This window comes from Vanessa atalanta, chromosome 15 (genome assembly GCF_905147765.1).
Source record: "Vanessa atalanta chromosome 15, ilVanAtal1.2, whole genome shotgun sequence".
Classification (NCBI taxonomy): domain Eukaryota; kingdom Metazoa; phylum Arthropoda; class Insecta; order Lepidoptera; family Nymphalidae; genus Vanessa; species Vanessa atalanta.
This window is the reverse complement of record NC_061885.1, coordinates 9,432,274-9,453,468: the sequence shown is the minus strand read 5'-3', so window position 1 is coordinate 9,453,468 and position 21,195 is coordinate 9,432,274. Positions and strand designations below refer to the sequence as shown.

The window sequence follows — 21,195 nt, the reverse complement described above, 5'->3', positions numbered from 1 at the left end:
TATTTTTCTTGGCCTATCATTATTTAATTTAAAACTCATGTCAAAATTGTGAAAATTAAGGCATATTACTCAAAACAAACCGCCGCCGGGCCCGCGCCCCTCTAACACGCGGGTGTAGCCGCGGGCCAATACTCGCAAAGAATATATTGATTTGATGTCATTTTGTCTGTCTGTCTAATCTGTTACATAACACAGCTGATGCATGAAGTTTTTGTAAAAAATAAAGCAATCAATGAACAAAAAATATTTTAAATCGTTTGAAATATGCACCAAATTAAAAAAAATACGTTTCGTGGTCGTTTCCAATAAGTACTAGTCGAATTTTGATTGCTGTATATTTTCTAGTTGACTTTTATATTTCCGATTCATCACTCGGCACGATAACCGCATATAATAGATTCGCAAAATAGCATTTTACAATTATGTTTTTTTTTTTTTAATCTTTATTGATGTGATTAAACCTTGGTTGAAAGCGCAATAATAGTATCATCGAAATATATATGATTTATTTTGTTTATTGTAGCCGGATTTACGCGAAAATACTAATCCGATTTATATTAAACGCAGGAAATACACTACACAAACAATGTCCTTTAACGTTAGTCTGACATAATCAACGCACTCGTTTATTAGTTGTATATTTTTGAGTTATAGCGTATTGTCAACGCAATTGGAGTATACTGGTTATTCTCTGGATTTCTCTTTCTGTCATCATTGATCTGACAATCGAAAGAAAGAGAACAACATTGTTTAACTAATCACCCCCTGAAATATTTAATTGAATTTGATTTGATATAAATAATAATAACAATACTTCTTAAATTTGAGCTACACTGACCGACCCGGTATTATGTGTGTGTGATAGTAATTATTAGAACCGATAAATTGGTAATTAATCAAACGGGAATTAATCAATTAGTTAATCAAACTAAATAGATGTTCTCATATTTGGTGTATCGTAAAATATTAAACTAATAATTCCTTTATGTAAACAATGTTAGAATTGCATGATAACGTAAGCATATTATTCCTAAACGAAATGCACACTTTTCTTTATTGATATATAAGTTTTTGAAATAACTTTAAATCTTATACTCAACGAATACATTGATTTTTAACAAAACCACGAATCAACTTTACGTAGAATCAAATTCCTATTATACTGAAGTTACTTCCATAAAACAATAATTTCGTTATAAGTGTATGCTAGTTGCCCCTTCCGACTTTATACGGGTAAAATTCATAGAAAGTGCCGTCTCTAATTGCACTACGTAAAGTTGAAAATTCCATTAATCCTTTCTTAGCGGAATCTTACGTTATAAAATAAAACTATGTTCAAATTTTAGCATTCCATATTATGTAGTTGCGGCTGAGTGTTGATTAGCATTCCATCAATCCATAAAGTAAAAAAAAAATTTTTTCTTTGACATACACATATTTTTTTAATTGTTATGTAAATTACCCTTAACTTTAAACCTTTCACTTGTGCAATTACTATTAGCTAAGCCAACTAAGCGAAATCCTTGTTAAATAAAAAAAAAAACAAAAAAAGATTTCAATCGTTCAGTCCATAAAATCACCTTCAATAATTTCTCCTATGTAACTTCTAACGATGGCAGCTTGGTGAGAAATTAAAGGCAAACTGAATAACTTTGCAGTTATTTTGACGACTGAAAATGTAGCTCAGTCCAAAATCTAATTATTTTACAAGGTTTGCGGACCTGCAATAGAGCAGCGTATTTCATTAATAAGCAAAGATATTTGACCAGCACTGGAATATTAATTTAACTTATAGCAAATAAATTTATAATAAGATTTTCAGTATCAATATAATTAAAAAATATATAAATCAAACGATACAACGTATCTCAACGGACAGATTGTCGAAGTTTTAAATGCTTTTAATAATTTATATCGTGCTCAACGCTAAAGGCAAACACAGTGAGTAAAACTAGTGTGAGGGAAGTAAGTTAAACATATCTATGTAGCCAACTCTCGGAGTAGCCTGATGGACTGGCTTAGTTTAAATAAAAAACTCTTCAATAAAATAAACCTTTGGCAAGAAGTTTTTTGTGTTTATTTTATTAAAATCGTTTACACTTAACTAAAAATATTTCATCAGGTATGCAGTCGCGTTACCAAGTGTCTGGAATGGACTCGGCTGCCGGACCGAATGCGAATGGCGCAGTGCTACGGATCGAGCCGGTTCGAGCGCAGCGGGATGATGCTACGTACGAGTGCGTAGCCGAGAACGGTGTCGGCGACGCGGTCACTGCGGTCGCTACACTCACTGTTTTTGAAGGTAAGTTTTTGACTATAACTTTTTTGACTTATACATAAGTTGGTGTCAAAGTACACAAGATAAATAGATTTAAAATTAGGAAAAAACTGATCATGCTAATTCGCTACGAAACCCCAAATAGCAAGTACACAAGCTATTTAAATCGTTGAACTTAAACAAATCTAGAAATAGAATTGAATACGCATATTAAAATACATTCATATATAAATATAAACAAAATTAAAGTATTTGTAATTAGCGGTCTTGTCGCTTAGGAAGATATCTCTTCTAGGAAACTAATTTGAACAAATATTAAACGTTGTATTAAAAATTAAATGCATAAAATTATATAACTTTATACTAGTAAGGTTTACATAACAATAATTCCAAATTGCGAAACGTATGGAAATATTTCTCTTATTCCCAACATATTAATAATTGCGTTAAGAACTTTATTTGATCATATAAAACCTCATCAGTGCCCGTTCATCGCGTATTCGACTCCATGTAATCGTATTGGCCAAGCTTGCAAGCAATCCGACACGAAATGAATAATATATAAGACATTACCAGAGACAATACTTGAGTTCGGAAAATTTTCGTATAACCATTGACCGCATAAAACAGTCATGGCGACACTTTGATCCCAGCACTAACTCCGTTGAAGACAACCTTTCAATAAATAAGCATTAAAACCGATCCGACTCCGATCGCCAGAACCCTAAATTGGGTAGTGAGATCCCAAGGAAATATCAAGACAATTTCGATAACGAGTTTCAGTTATTACAGTGGCTTAACGCTTTACTTCCTCGACTGGTAATAGACGATTAAATCGCGATAATTATGTCATAATTCAGCTGTTGGCGACACACTCCTTTGCATATATTTGCGTGGAATTACGACTACAGTTGCGGTGTATCTCGGAACGTTTGCGACAAGGAATTTAAGAGGTTAATTGCCTCGTTTCTTGTTTATGCTGTTTGTTCGTGTTTTGTTACTGGTTACGCTTTAATATTTTGCGCTTTCGTATTCATTTCACGGAATATCATTTGTTCATGTTTCGTCGTTTTTCGGAGGAATTGATTTAAACGAACGATTCAAATATTTGAATCCCTGTAAAGTGTCATATAAATTTCGAACGAATCAAAGTATAATATTTAATTTGTGTATTTTATACTAAAATATTCCTGAAATATACACACAATTTTTAGTGACGAAAGTTTATAAGTCTGAAAATATTATTTGGTTTCTTTTTCTTGGAAAGTTAAGAAAATTTAGTCTCGAGACGAAATCTCGAGTCCAGCTTCAGTATTTAGACGTTTTTTTTATAACAACATTTTATTTTGTCTACTAATTACCGCCCGAGGCTCTTATGCTGTAAATATAATTGTGATAACAAAAATACTTAGGTACGAGTGTTACCAGATGTGCAACTCGACTTTACCGGCCATACTTTAGTATTTCAGTAAAATAAATTTTAATTTCAGTTTTATTAAACAAACATTGATTTTTATTTGCAATTCTAGACCAACGTCTCGATTGGGAATTAATCGCAATTAATGTAATGAAAAGTTATTATTTCAATAAAAAAGAACAGACGTTCTTCAACCCCCGTAGCGTATAGTCCATTTCCTTTTTTCTCTACCACTACCCATCATCATACGCTACCTGTTCCGAAATAATACCGTTAGTAATATATTTAACATTAGAGTAATCGTACTAAAAATCCCTTTCAAACCTGTTCTCCTTTTAATTTATGTTATCAATAGGTTACCAGCAGAGCAAGACCACCCTTACCTATAATCTGTATAATGAACTCCAGTAATAGGCATATGCTACTTTTGTGTGCTTAGCAGCTACAACGCGAACGAAGTCGCCGGCGACAACTAGTTTCTTATAAATAGATTTTATTGACACGACTTTACGAATCTCTAACACTGAACAACTACAAATAGTAGATACCATAAATAAGTGCCTGAAATCGAATTACGCTTGGAATATAATTGTGATATTATTATTCGGACGATATAATTATATATACTAACATTTGTAATAACATTCGGATATTTGTAATTACTGGCTGTGCCCTGTGTGTTTAATCCGCGTTAACATTAGGTTATACTGTATGCCTGTTTCGTACTGTTGGTTATATCGATTAACGTTATGGTTGTGTTTCGATTCTAAGGGCCTTATTTAAGTAGTTAGCAACGAACTATCGAACACAAAAATAACTTTTTTTAATAAGACTAGTAGTACCTAGCGTTAGCGAGTTCCAGCATACAAACTCTCTAAGATCTCTTCTTTTGAGGTGAAGATTCAAACGTTTTTCCAGCAAGCTTCTTCAATGAGGGTGAAAGAAAACGTTTCATATATTTTTCCGAGACGTGCATAATTTCTAACGTAGTTTTTAAATTACTTGATGAATTATAAATACAAATCAGTAATGCGTTTCTGGATTCTTTTGTGTAATTTTTGTTTATTTCGTGTCATATTTGTGTTGCTCTTATATACAGAAATATATATATTCTGGTTCTATTATATATATATAATAGGTTCAGAACACGGTTGACTTCATGCCTAAACAGTAATCTGTGTTTATATTGTATAATACAATATGCGGTCTTTAGCATAAACACGCAGTGATACACTAATTAAATAAGTAGTACATCTATTCTACTGCACGTTATACTATTTTAACTTATACATAGCTGAAACTGAGAGTTACAAACTTCAAATAGTAGCTCAGTTGAAAGGCTTTATTTTCTTATTCGTATGTATATAAAACTAGTTTATATTCCAGTAGTCGCACGCGGCTTCGCTTTCGTTGTAGGGTTTGCTCATCCGTCAAGCCGTCCTTCCTTGGAGTTCAAGGTTTAAATTTCATCAAATTCGGTTCAGTGGTTTGGTCGTGAAGAACAACAGACCGAGACAAGTTACTTTCGCATTTATAATATGGTTAAAGATGTTAAGAGTTCTGTTGTACACGTCCACGCACTTCCTTGTATCGTACCGTATATAAAATATATAATACTAGTATAATACTAGTATAGATTACAAAAGTCAGATAAGCTTCTCAGAGTAACGGGGTCTATTCGATGAAGTCTCAATAACTTTAATATAAAATGTAATGTAGATGTTAATATTTAAAATGATAATAATATTTTGAGACTAATATACTTCGATGACGTTTGAGTGATCACCGTGAAAGTTAGCACGTATATTTTTTCACGGAGCAGATTTTATCGTAACGACATCGTAAATTGCAATAGACAATTGCGCTAACAAACTGTGTATATATGACGTCTGATAATATTATCGTCATATACGTCATACCTGATAACAGTTTACAAGATACATGCAACGCACGCCGGGCACCATCTGGTGTACAATGAAACTAATCTTAATTTCGACGATAAATAAATAAACAAAGATAATCTGATAATGTCCTCGCTGATCTATTAAGGAACGGTCTTATTCCTTCCGCTTTTCTCAATTCGACTTTATGTGACAGTCGAGTATGGGAACGAACTCTACCAAATAACATTACCGCTTGTTACGCAGCCGGTTAAGGAAGACGGGTAAATTTAATTTGAACCGCTGTTGAGTTAATCTTACTGCATTTATAACAAAGGCGCTTTTAACTGTATTATATGGGTTTATGATTTATGGTTTATTACGTGAGTTATTGGATGCTGGTTGCTGATTACATACTCCTGTGGACTTGCACAAAGCCCTGTCACCAATTTCATTTAATTTTCATAGTTAATCGTCACCCTTATTTGTATTTCTATTTATACTAAGTCACTCGACTTTACTGAATGATATTAATATTAAATAAGCTTTAAGTATTTAATGGCTGATATATTATCAGACCAATTCATCGCATTATATTTGCTACACATTCGCTAAAGTAAGTCGAACGAAGGGCCTATGTCGTCATGAATAGAGCCCAATGAGTAATTTTTAAATAGCTAGCTATAAGACATGACTGCAATATAAGAGGCGATATGGCCCAGTGGTTAGAACATGTGCAAATAAACCGATAATTGCGTGTTCAACGCCAGGCAAGCATCGCTGAATTTTTAGCAAACCTGCATGCGTCTAATTTCAATTAAATATTGCCACATGTGTATCCCCCAGTCCGCATTAGAATATCATTGCAGAATATGCTCCAAACCTTCTTCTTAAAGTGATAGGAGGATATGACTAATAAAATTGTTTGGTTAGATTTGCTTTTAAATGATCTTACACCATACAGCCTTGTGAACATAACTATATTAAATAGATTTAAACTTACAATAACCGTGTTGGATTTCATCGCCGCCTGCGAATGAGATGCGTAACCACTAGTTCGGCATCTTCATAATTTGCGGTGTGTGCATTATATTGCGAAACTTATAATTACAAAATTACGTACGTACGGACGTATATGTAATGATGTAGAATTCGAATGCAAATTACAAGTGTAAATTTATTATATTATACAGTATCTCATTTCGAGCTCGCACATAAAATAAGTACAGTTACGAGCGTGAGTTTTATATTGAATAAAATATAACTTATTAATACTTCGTCTTTTTCTTTCGAATGGAAAATAAGTTATGACAAAAAGAAAAGCGTGGTACTAATGTTGATTCGTAAGGTCGTAATAATTGTCGACGGTTACGTGTGTTGAGTGAAGGACTGGCCTAATTTTAAGCGAAATATTATGACAACTATATAGCAGCAACTATACAATCCCACAATTATTCCAAATTCTTATTGAATCTATCTTTTTGCTTCAATTTAATTAACACGATTCATTGCTTTCGTTCATGCAGTTGTTCGACTACAATCGACCTGATTTAACGCCGTATAAGAATTTAAAATGTTATCAAGGAAAAGTTAATAAGAAGTTTTAAAATGCTCAACGAAAATAAGGTGATTGACCTTTTAACCATAGACAGGATGATCGAAAATCACAGCAGTCTTCAAAGCAATTAGAATTTTTTTTTATGTTTAAATAATATACAAAATTAAAAACCGGATACGAAAAATAATAGGCTGAACAATATTTTTATAAAAATCACTTTTTAAATAAGAAGAGTATAATGCCAAATTGTTTAAAAATCAATATCTACGATAGGTTCTATTTATATAAGACCCCTCACTTGCGAAGTCGTGAGCAAGACTAGTTAGAAAAATGGGAGAACTTCTCAAGTCATGATGTATAGGGAAGTTTTTCGATTTTGTACATAAAGAGTGCACACTGTATTTACTGGGGGAGGTAAAGAGGTAAATAAAAGAGGAACCGTGTATCTCCCGAAACCAAAGTTCTTCGCTTTAACTAACAAAGTAAGGAACGGATATTTTACGTACTCCAAAACTTTTACTCCATAACTTCGTTTGGCTGATCAAGGCTTGATTATGAACATGCTATGGAGCACCGTGTTTGTATTTTGACGACCTCCATGGTCAAATAGTGTGTACACCGGTTTTCGTGGGTACGCCACTCCGAGGTCCCGGGTTCGATTCACAGCCGAGTCGATGTAGAAAAGTTTTTTCTATATTGTCTTGGGTCTGAGTGTTCGTGGTACCGTCGTTACTTTTGAATTTCCATAACACTAGTGCTTTAGCTACTTACATTTGGATCAGAGTAATGTATGAGATGTTGTCCAATATTTATTAATTTCTTTATTGTATAGGCGTACAGTCGAATTGGCCACCACCACCCATAGACATCGCTACTGCGCCATTAACTCTGATGTTATGTCCCTTGAGCCTGTAATTACCTAACTTACTCACTCAAGTATTGCTGTTTGGCGGTGGAATATATGGTGAACGGGTGGTACATAAATAGCATGTTATGTATATTCATGAAGTTTAATGATTTAGTTTTTCAAATATTCTGCATATATGTAGTATAAAAGGATGTCTCTTTCTAATAATAATTAATATATTTGCTTTGAGGTCATTTTAATATCCATAGCAAATTATTTATTTAGAAAGTGCAATGGCGTGGATAATTATTTTCTCTTGATTTACTTGGTATTGTTTTATTTATTGAACATTGTATAATTACAATTAAAATACACTATTTACACACATAATTGAACATTGTTAAATTTAATAATTCCCCGTGATTTTGATTTAAAGATTTAATGAAAATAATACAGTCATCGTCGAAACATTATATGTCGGTTGCTAGTTCGGCTCCTGACAAACATTTACATACATGTGCGATATTATTTATATTGGTATTTGTCACAATGTTCTTGTTAGACACATACATATATAGGTACACATATCTCTGCGACCTCAAAGTAAATATTTTCAAGTGTTTTTTTATTACAATACATTATTCATTGAAAAATATGTTACGCAAAATGTAACCAGAAAAACATATTTGTGAGGTAAAGTTCTGGTAGCTCTTTAACCTTACTAATATACAAACGCTGTATAGCGTTTGTATCGTTACACAATATTCTATCTTCTTCTTTCTAATGGCAAACTACTTATGCCAGAAAGAGATAAATCTATTTTTGAATTAGACTTGGTAACGCAGTGTTCCTACTATTATTATTTAGTGTATATTATACGATTAATTTTGTAATCATTCAATATATTTTAAGCCCATTATCATATAAAGGCTGTTTATTACTTGGATCATATTCAAACTAAAGACACCGTGGACTAGAATACATAATAGACGAAGATAAATAACACTTGTGCGAACATTGCCTAAACTATTCCAGTGCTGGATCCCGCATAAATCCCAATAACTGCATATTGAAGTCACGTACGGTGTATAATAGAGAGCCGTAGAAACGCCACGCCCCGCCCACCTGGCTTTAATCTGAATATAAATTATCCATAATTAAAGAGGACTCGGACACGGGGAGAATAAATGCGACCGCTTGAAACAAAGCCTCGGATAGCGGTGCAAGTGTGAAACGAATTGTTATGAAACTTTAATACATTTTAGTATCTTGCGTTCTGTGTTCTATATTTGAATGTGTAAGGAAGTTCGATTTTTTTTTAATCTGTTTAATATATTCCATAGAGGTTTATTGAAGTATTTTAATAAAGTACTTATTAGTTATTAGATAATATAGATCTGTATTTGATTTATCTTATCTTAAAATTTTAGGTATAATATTAAATATTCTTCTTCAGTTCTTATTTTTAAGGCTGTCGCATAAATAAAATTATTGAGATTATTTCTTTGGCACAACCACAGTTGGCCTTGACCTTTTAAATAAATAACACTTATGTATAGTACTGAAAAAAAAATCGTATCTTACATCTGATACGTTGAACGAAATAGTTTCCGCTTTCCTCTCTAGCCTTGTACCGATCATAACCAAGTGGGCCCTTGTAACGCGAGCTCAAACGGCACCATATTTTTTCGAGGAGCTTTGGAGGGTAATGGTACTAAATTCAGCCTTATGAGTCTCCCTGGGTGACAATAAGATAGTGTTACATTGTAACTAAAAAGTCAGTCTCTAATTTGACCGTACAACCGTTTCGTACCGACCGTACGACCGTTTCGTACAAGCTAAAAATCGTTCTCTCGTTAGTTTTTAATGAAATAAAATTGTTAATATGACTTCTGTATTTGAATAAGTTCGTTTATATTTTTCTTTTACGTTTTTAGATCAAGTTGGAAGTTTCGTAACTTAATCTCACTGAAATGTGCGACGGCTTTAGTTAACTAGTCTTATTTTGTTAAGAAACTTTGTTTTCATCAAAACGTATTTTTTAATAAAATTTCAATCATATTTAAAAAATGTCATGATATTTACTTATATATAAGTGCTGGACAAAAACTGTCTTTCGTGTTAAGGAGAAAATTTTCAGTTTATTCTACCACGCTACTTTAATGCGTGTTAATGCATCTCATCCGATCACACCCGAAGTCGAGGTTAATTATAAACACAAATTGTATTAAGTCAGTGGGCCTTTTCATTTGAGCTCGTGACCTCCGACTAAGTTCCAAAAACCAACGATGGCCCAATGATTACACCAAGGGCCATCATTGGTTCAAATGTACAAATCACTCTTAATATACTATTTCTATATTCAAAAGTATTTTGAGATGCATAAACGAATATTAGGTAGCTTATATATAGGTATTTATGTAAGTGTAATGCCAAAAACGCAGCTGGTTTCCACGTTTCCACTCTGAATATTAAGGCTATTCCATTTAAAAATGTAACTATCTCTGCAACAGATAACTCGCGGAAATGAATTACATGATTATTGAATTTTATTTGACGTTTTTTATCACGACTGCCAAACATAATGGATATTAATTTAAAGAGTTGAAGAAAACAGCGAGCGGTGAGACGAGGCAGTGGAAATAATTATGTATGTAAACCCCAATCGTTTTTGTTACTCAAGTCCAATTGATTACACGGGAAGATTTGCTCGAGACATTTTCTTCATAATCAATTGATTAATTCTCAATCCGAAATAAAATCGCCATTGTGATTATTACAATGGTGACTTTTATTTCGGAAACAACAGTGGTTACAACGCGTGCCCAGCAGTGGGAAATTTACAGGCTGCTAATGTAAATAAAAAAAAATGTGATTATTATGTGCACTGGAATCGCAACTTCTGATTTTTTAAATATATATATATATATATATATTTAAATAAGAATGAATACGCGTTCGAATATTTGTTTTCGCAAAAACGGATTGTAAATATTTTGACTCTTAGATCCCCGGCGCGTTGTGAACGATTTCCATATAAAAGATCGAGTCAACAGCGCCGTAGTCCGTTACACTCCCGAGTCTTTTGTACGGAACAAAGTGTACATACGTGAAAGTTATCGATCGCGCGCCGAGCAAACTTTTAAAGTTGCATCTCTCAACATATTTTTCGAACGAATTCCCGCTGCGATATGTAGAACAGTATCGAGACCGTCGTATTTTCATACGAAAGTTTAATAATATTTTTATATACGATATTTATTAAGTAACTCCAGAAATAAGAGTATATCCATCCCTCGCTTTTCTATCCGTCTGCTTTGTATTTACATTCGCCACAAATCCATCGCAGTTCATGGAATCTTCTCGCGCGGTTTTACATACTCGAGAGTGTGTAAGCCTGTGCGGTTTTACTACATTTCCTATGTAATTTATAATATGGCCCGACCGTCTGGTCGGTGGCTTACCTATTGACCTATACTTTTATTTTGGTCTCAACCTTACGACTGTTTTTTTCCACATTTCATCCTCAATAAGTATATCTTATTCCAATCGTAAAAGATAACCAAACCAATGATTTATATATTTCATGTATATATAGGTATGCAGTCGGGAAAATGAACCACCTGATGGTAAGTGGTCACTACCGATATAGACATGAAACCAATGTGCCACCAACCTATGGAGCTAAGATGTTATGTCCCACGTGCCAGCAGTTACACTGGCTCACTCGCCCTTAAAACGCAACACAACAATACTAAGCTCTGCTCTATTATACTACAAACAGTAGATCTCATCTGTAACTCGATAATCACCGCTGAACAAAGCGTAAAATGTCATGATGTGATACGCGAAATTGACAGTTATAATTATAAAATTTATACGACACACGTATCAAAATGGCGTATCACCGTGAGTCGGTTGTCAAAATTTCACGAATGAGATACGAACTCGATTCTTGTATAATTAATCGCACTGTAGTTCTTGATTAACATATCGTTATTTCAGTGTCGAATTTATTTAATTTTTACTCTGGTAAGCCTATTGGCGAATAATAAAATTTAAAATTTAATCGTATTATGAAATGATTTGCCATTTTTAGGTGATTTTTTTTTTATCTGACGATGGCGCAGCCTAGAGTGTTTCCTTGAAGCCTGAAAATGGAAACCATAATGAGTACTACGCTATAATTCATATTCTATTAACGATCATTCTCTATATATTTAACCTATATACTTCTTGTAATATATATAACGTACATAGAATTATCTATATATTATAATCTCTACTAATAATAATCTAAAGAAGTAAAATTTATTTTGTCGAGGTAAAATCCTGAACTAAAGATTTAATTTAAAAAAAAACAGTGTTAGAAAGATACATTATTTTTAAGTGCTAGAAGGTATTAATTATATTTATGATTTTTTTCTCTATTTATAAGTTGTACCCGTGCACAGCCAAGATGGATGGTTGTAAGTTTTTATTATATTGACGAAGCGACTTCACAATATCTTCTGAGTTGTTTTTCAATCATGATTACCGCTGATCTGGTAAGTTTAAACGTTTTGTCTTTAAAGTCATGTCGTTCTCCTTTGCCTCATTACGAAGAAAACTCTATTCAAATCTTAGATTTTTGCAAAAAGGGGCAGATTGCTGTGTGAAGCCCGCAGTCACGCTCTTGAATCCTTTGTAATCGTGTCGTGTACACCTGTATTAACTAATACAATTGGTTTTTCTTATATCTTTCTTATATCTCCAGCGTAGTTGACAATGCCCCGTTTGAAAACGATTACTTGCCGTCTAATATGTTAATATGTCGATACGAAAAATCATAGTCTTCAGGTCGGCGCGATACAAAACATATTTGCTCAGTTTTCACTGACGGTGCACAGTAGGCGCATAACGCTCAAGCCTGCTCGCGGTTGCTCGAAAAACGCACGATTGTTGAACGTAGTGCATTGATTTAATCGCGCCACCACCGCTCGAAGTAACGCCTACGAGCTACGAGCTTACTTTAGTTTTAAACTTATTGTGCCGTCTACTCTTATGCTCCTGAACGCTAGGCGTACTATCAATGATCTTTGATTTAATTGAATATGATATGATAAAATAAATATTATTCTACTAGCACAAGTTTAAGGTTTAGTTTTTATGATATGTTAAAAAGACTGCTTGACCGATAAATAATGCATAAATGATTTTATGTCGCCTTTTCGAACATACATTTTTTTAAAACAGTGCAATAAATAAAAGTAAACATACAATACACTGGCAATAGCAATAAATGAAGAAATATACTATAAAAAAATTAAACGAACGAACAGATAATGAATCAAATAAAACTAAAATCGTTCCAGCCAACAATCCCAGACCATAATAAACAATTTATAAAACGTATGTATTTTTTTTTTAAAATATTGCAACACCGTTCAAATAATATTTTTTCCCATTTTATTAGGTAATGTACGTAAAACAAAGAATATTCAAAATATTCACACTCGTACGTCGCAAAGTACGACACGTAGCTACAATAAAGCCGGTTTACATGTATATAAAATATGACCGCAACAAAATTGCTTTTCGATTGCATGCGGAACATCATCTCTTAAATTGAATATATAAAATGTGAATTGAATAAATGTACCACTTGTATTTGAATATAAAATGAAAATTTATTTAGTGTAAATAAGTGATTTTATGAGATGCACTTTATTATAGTTATCTATTTACATTACACGGAGAATGGTCTCTGACCCGAACTTTTTACAAGTACGACCTCTACACGGGATCCTTAAATGACGTTAGTGTAAACGACGTTCGTACAGTATTGATTCCAATTTGTCTTTGGTAACATCTATTAAATAAAGTATGACATATTTATTTTAAAATTTTAATAGCTTGGACAGAACTAATAATATTCAAAATACTGAGATTAACTCGCAAATATAAGAATGTATTGCTGAGTAGCTACTTAATAAATCTTTCTCGCAATGAAACTACGATTAAATCATATTTTCAATATGACTATTCAAAGAATCATTTAGTAACTATCAAGACAAACCCGTTTCTTATTATTATAATGTCTACAAAAGACTAACGACTCGCTCCGGCTTCATACGGGTTCAATTTAGTAATAAAGAAACTTATATGATATTTATATTATTTATAACCTATAGTATTCAGAAATAATGCAGTTCTCCATAAGTGTTTATTTTTTGGAATTGTGTCATTCGTTCTGGAGCTTTCCTCGTACATACAAACAAACAAATTTCAGCTCTTTATAATATTACTATAGATGATCACTAAAATGTTGTTTCATTTTATATTTACAATATTCATACAGATGTATAGTATCTAAGCAGTACTTACATTTAGATATATTATTAAAATCTTACAATAGCTTGATACCTCGTCTTATTGCCCGCATTGCTGACAGGAAGTCTGGTTCATTTTTCGCCCAGAGACTCGGGATTGCAATTCAACGGGGAAATGCTACTGGCATTCATACCACAAATGTAGTAGCATCCAGTTTCATAATACCATTATATGTAATGTTTATCTACATACATTTAGCAAATATAGCTTAGGTGGATTAGTTTGAAAGTAATTCGAAGAAAGAGATGCAATTTTAATAACTTTTTTTTCAGTAATGTTAATGATTAAAATGTTTTTATTACATTATATACCTTATCACGTTTATATAAATCACAAATTAGGATACCTGTATACAGTATGATACAATTAGTTGTATCTGAATTATTATTTGAGACATAATACCTCTCTGGCCTATTTCCATTGAAATCATCTAATAAATCATAAACAACAATGACCTTTATGTGAACGTATTAATAACTATATTGATTGAACGCTTTGTTACAAGTGTTACGCATAACGTCGTCCTGTATACATTCGCTGATTCAATGTAATTAATTCACAAACGGATTTCACATTAGGCAATGGAGTATTTAACTTGGAACACGCTTTCGTATTAACCAACATTATGTTTGAATCATTAATTTTATGCAATCGCCTTTACTAGGGATAGAACATAGGTTTGTTGTGAAATACTTCTTTATAGGAAATCAATGCCATCGCAGAACCGAAGTTATTGCAGATATAAAGGACATAACGAAGTATCCCTAGGTCGAAGGCGCCGTGCCAACGCTTGGGATTTGGCAAGTTTTGACGATTGCCTCTTCCAAAGCTTTATTATTACATAAATGACGTATCGTTTTTTTCAAAAATCTTAAACTTTTAAGCACATTTTTCTCACAATTTCACCGTTCTTTATAAATTCAATATTATTTTTATTGTCGCAAGTAACATAGAATTTCTTGTATGTAATTAACAAGACTTGTAGCGCGCGTCACATCCGATATGACTTTAGATGAATCTCGTTGTAGTAAAGAAAATAAAATTTGGGACACTATGATTGCAATTTAATTAAAGGCTTCCAATTACGCGTCTGCCATATCTTGTCACGACCACAAACCACCTTTGATGAAACTCAAATTAGTTAAATATATATATATATATATATTTGAAAATATTAAAATTCGTAGAATAATTAAATTATTAATAACACAATTTCAACGGGAAATTGAATAACACCAGTAAAACGGATTTACGTTAATTAATCTCATAAAATGATGACACAGAATAACAGCCTGGAATTTTTTTTTGCAATTTTTTTTTTGTTTAACAAATAATTAAAACGCGGTAGCTTTGTGCAATACTGTGAGATTTTATAATCATATATAGAAATGAACAGGCGGCGATAGACCCGTTGATTAAAATGAGTCAATTTCGAACATAATAGTCGCGTCTCAAATCTGGGTAAGCAAAATTGAGATTCACACGACCTGTGCTCATATTAACTCAAGTGGGTCGTTAGGAAGACTGCATGTGTCAAAAGAAATTCTGGGTAAATTCTAAAATGTACTCATATAAAGTAACCATTGGGGAAGCAGCTTGCTAGAGTAAGCTCGAAATCCTTCCCCTTAACAGTAAAATAGCTAGGAGAGAGTCGTACGTCGTATCCAGTCTTGTCGGATTAACGTAACATCGGATTATGAGAGTAAGGAAATAGAGAGTACAACCTTTGTTTGCATAAACATGCCTGCACTAAAATGTATCCCGAGAAATTGTTTTAATCGAGAGAGAACCGTGCACGAAATTTCGGTTAGGAGTTATATTCAATAGTAAGATATTTATTAAAAAATAATTTCACTTTACTAATCAAATGATTCGTTAATACAATTTATATTTTCACTTAATTTTCAATATTACTATAACCGTGTTATATTGTTCGACTTCGTTAAAAATAAGAAAAAGAATTTAACTACATTATATACAAACAAATTTACATGAGCCCTTGAGTCACTTGATTGAATTCTCCAAAAACCGACAACAGAAAGGCCCCGCATCACTTACTTGAAAATTATAAAAAGAAATAGGTAGTCTCTCGGTTGTCTTATAGAATTTTCCGTAAAAGCGAAACGTGAGATTGAAGTCAACCAATCCAATCCAATTTTCGTTAATGGGTTAAAAAAAAAAAAACAAGGCGTGAACGTCGTTCACCCTTTGACGGGCACGGTTATTGGAGACACCTTCCTTAGGATGTTAAAGAGATTTTCAAGCGAATGACAAAGTGTTACGTTGACTATATATTTTTATAATATATCTGTTTTATATAAGGTCTATATTTCGATTATATGTCCCATTGTTAAGAATTTCAAGACAATACTTCTAACTATCTGACCTGATGTTAGCCAAGTCAGCTCACCTGTTCATTATTTATTTAACCCACAATATCTGGAGGTAATCCAATCACAGAACGATATAAGTCAAATACATCACATCGACATTGATTTGATACGTTATCCTTTGTCGACATCTTGAATAATCTATGGTATTTATTATGCATTCGTGATAAAATGGAATTTTGATTGTACGCTAAGTCGCTAACAGAATATTTTAAGTAAAATTTAAGTAATTATATGGAATAATATTGTATTATAAATAAATAAGTAATTACGATCGCATGGAATACGTAGGTGTTGGCTTTTTATCTCTGCTTCTGCGAATGGAATAGTTGTATACTTGTATATATTGTCGTGTTCCAGTTTTAGATACAATCAGTGGAAAATAGGACATTCACAAGACTTATTTGTACTAGCCAATTTCCAATAATATTTATTCAATATCCATAAATAGTGCAACAGGAATAATTAGCCGTTTTCTCTCATAGCACATATGCATAGAGCATTATATTAGTTGGTAATTTCACTTGTATTTGCTTCTCGTTAATAAAATCGAAATTCAAAAATATTCATATATTTCGTTTGTTCCATTTTTAAATTACAAAAAAATATATACCGTACGTTTTGCTTGCTTTTACATCGTGATTAATGAAACACGTCCGTTGCCTTATAATTTGTAAAGCAACTTATATAATATTCATAGAGGTAGGTGTACGTCGGCATCTTTAATCGATTATAAAACGACGATTTACGTACCATTCGATCAGATCGACATTGCTTTTGCAATTTTTTGAATTTGTATCGAAAGCTCGAATCGTTCAAATGCTTTAAAGTACATTTCGAATAATCGTTTCCTTAATGGTTTCCTACTTCACAAAAATGTAATTGAATTTAGAGTGTGTGTTTAGCTTCATTAAATTGGTCTCTACGTTTAATATACAATCGTTACGAAATAATTTTATACGTAAACTAGTATTTGCTCGTTGTTATTCCCGCTTTTGGGGGCGTCTCAATATTACGTAAACTTATCTGTATACGTAATATTGAGAATGTGTCTGAGCACTACAGCTCTTTGTTTCGTTTTTGCGTCTAGTAAAGACATGAAAACGCAACAAATTCAGGACAAATTAAATAGGATGAAGGATGAAGTATGAAATTCACCTATTATTTAAATGTAATCTCTTTAAGAAGTCATACGAGCAAATAGGACCTTCAGGCGTGTATGTTCATTGAAACTCAAAGAAATATAAAGCATTTCTCAGTCTTATACCGCAATATATCATGTGGGCTCACTGGCCATTTCATTTGGAACATAGCAAAATAAAATTAAGCAGTTTGATAACGGAACAACCGACAAGTGGCTTTAAGATCGCATCGGATCGTGGACTTTTGTCTAGAACTGGTTGAGATCTTTGATTCTGAGATAAGCGCAATCGCACATGGAGACGCGGTTGAATACTTCAATTTTTAACATAAAAGATAAATATAATAAAAGGCTTTATATAAAATAAGTAAGTCGCCAAATAAAATGCATAAATCTATTGATTAACAGGCTTGTTTTTTTAAGAGTTACCCATTTTTCATATCAACATTCTGTCATAATATATGGTCAGAGTAATGTCGTTCGTACAAAATCATAAATCTCTCCTAACAAATCCGCTTTGGTTTCAACAAGACTATCCTATTAGCCTCTCGGTGACTTCAGTGTAATGTTTATTTATTCATAAATCCTCCTAACTGAGACTAATCGTGTGAGACTAGGGTGCGTATATCCATAGTGAAAAATTTCAATGGCTTCAAGACTAAAATCTGATTGTATATTTGAAATAATAAAAAGCGCGTGCTTCTTTCGACGTCACCGTTTTGTATATATGTAACTAACGCTTGATAATTCATTACATATATATATATATTAAGTTCATATCATAAATAAGCAAAGCAATATTCATTCGTAAACAATATTTGATTTCAGTAACAATGCTTTCAAAACACACACGAATCTAATAAAATAAAGTGCGCTTGATTGAATTTAAAATACATTTTTCAAAACGGAATCCGTTCGATGCGTCGAGTGCTCACTGTCAGCCAGTCTGAGGGTTTAGAGAGCAAACAAAACATACGATTCTAGTGCAATTGTTGTCATAGATTTTGTTTTGATTATGGATGCGCGTCTGAATTTTATTTTTTATTACACTTTCTTTGTGTACACATATATTATTTTCTAACAGAAAGATAGGGAAAGAAAAAGTGCACGGACATCTTTGCTCACAGACATCAACACTGTAACAAATGAAAAAAAATAGAAGGTCAACATATCGACAATTATGAGAACTTTGTCGTAATGACTGTAATTATGATGACTTACTCGACCTTCAAAGCAAATGCAAATTCTTATGTTTTGGGATAAAATAACTTACGAGTAGGCGGGTACCGTCCAGACTAGGTTGAGCGAGTACTACCAATAAATTCTTCCAGCCCGCTACTCTATTAAAACTCATGTCTTCATCGTAAAGTTATCGGAAGATCGCCCTTTTAGTAATTAAATTGATTTTTACTTTGACTTCCGTTATTACTTTTATGAATAAAAAAAATATTGGATACACATTACTCTGATCCCAATGTCGTGGAAAATCAGACATAACGACGGCACCACAAACACCCACACCCAAGACAATATAAAAAAAAACTTTTAATAAATAAACTTTTTCTACATCGACTCGGTCGGAAATCGAACCCGGGACCTCGGAGTGGCGTACCCATGAAAACCGGTGTACACACTACTCCATCACGGTGGTCGTCAAATCTTACTTACATTTATTTTACCAATGTGACAGTGTATACAAATATTTAATCATTTGTTTGTTCATTCAATAACGCGCTGATTTTAATAGCATTCGACATATAATTCGATTAGTTAGACTATAATAAAACTGTGTTTTTGTTATTTATTTTTTTAATCTTCAGATAAAATGAGACATTTTAATTTCGGTCATAGAAATCTTCAAAAAGAAATACCGTTAATATATTTTAGATTGGTTTCTTTTGTTCTCGAACGTACAGTCGAGTGCAATTGCGTCCGAACAAAATGTCTGTCGACGGCACTAGTTAACACTATCTCAATGGGAAGAGACGTGTACATTCAACAGCAAAACACATTAAAATAGGTTTTCCTTTTTTACAAGAAACTAAAGATAGAACTTTGTAAGATGTAATTTTAGGTTTTAGTCGGAAATGGTAAATCCATTTCTCGTTATTTGATCTTTTACCGACAATAGTTATTCCATTGTTGTGTTCTGATGAAACCTTTTGAAAATCAAAGCCAGTGTATATTATTATACCTATTTGTTATTTGCGAGCTTCCTTTTTTATTTTTAGTAACTCTATCTATTTTAGTAAATGAAAAAACGTTTTCTTCGCCTAACTGAAGAAAAGAACGACACCAATACTTATACTGGAGACTGGAGCGAATTTTGGTAGAAAGTTTTAATTTATAATATTACCATATGAGAAGCTGCGCTTCGCAGTTACACACAATTTAAATTTAGAATATTCAAATGACAAGATTGGATTCCATGTTCTAGTTTTTATTAAATGAATATATTAATTTAGTCTCAATGCGGATACTGTTCATAACAAAAGGTATTTCCTATCGATGTCAATTAGCGAAGGCAATCACTTATCATCAGATGGCTCGTCGTATTATATTACAGCGCCCGTCTCTCGTTCAATGGAGATGACTCCGTTATAAACAGGGTGTTCTAATAATAATCGATTTTAGCGCATTTCGCCTATCAGTATTTCAAAATACTGATTCTATGTTTTATGTTAATTTTGTCTAAAACATGTACAGGGCTAACGTTAATTATATGATCGATTATTACCAAAGTATCCGTTTGTTAAGTTTTCCGCAACGTTTAATTAGATCGTTACATCGCAAAGATCGAAAAAAAAAATCGTTGACTTAGAAAATCTGTGACGGAGGCCATTGTATAGGGAAACTAGGCAACTGTGTGGGTAATGTTGCAGGGCACAAGTGTCCGCGGAAACAAACTTACACTCACCATTTGCTAAGTCTCATAGATTATGAGACTTCAGTATAATGGCAAATCTATCAACCGCCAACGGTTTACGGCACGGGACACACCCAATTCCGTAAAATTTCGTTTATGGGAAATAACCGCAGCATCCTGGGAAAATATTGACTATCAATAATATTTTTAAAGTTATTGGTTATTTACACTTTGCAATTCTAAGTTGGAATGTAATGATTGATCTAAGAAAATATAAATATAAAATTGGTAAATGGACCATCTTGTGCCTGCGGTTACATTTGCTCAGTCGTCAAACAGGAACACAATAATACAAACTATTGCCGTTTGAAAATAGAATACGTGATTTTGCGAATCAAAAACTCTAAAACAACGTAAATTTAATTTAAAAACGTACTACATTACCG

General features: G+C 32.8%; 1 protein-coding gene across 5 annotated transcripts in view; it reads left to right on the top strand.

Moving 5' to 3' along the window:
* LOC125069611 (tyrosine-protein phosphatase Lar) overlaps positions 1-21,195 on the top strand; it is a 368,834-nt gene that overhangs the window by 270,141 nt on the left and 77,498 nt on the right. For all 5 annotated transcript variants that reach the window (XM_047679172.1, XM_047679170.1, XM_047679171.1 and 2 more), the window contains exon 5: positions 2,123-2,302. In XM_047679172.1, the coding sequence (XP_047535128.1) occupies positions 2,123-2,302 (180 nt within the window). The remainder of the gene's footprint in view (positions 1-2,122; positions 2,303-21,195) is intronic.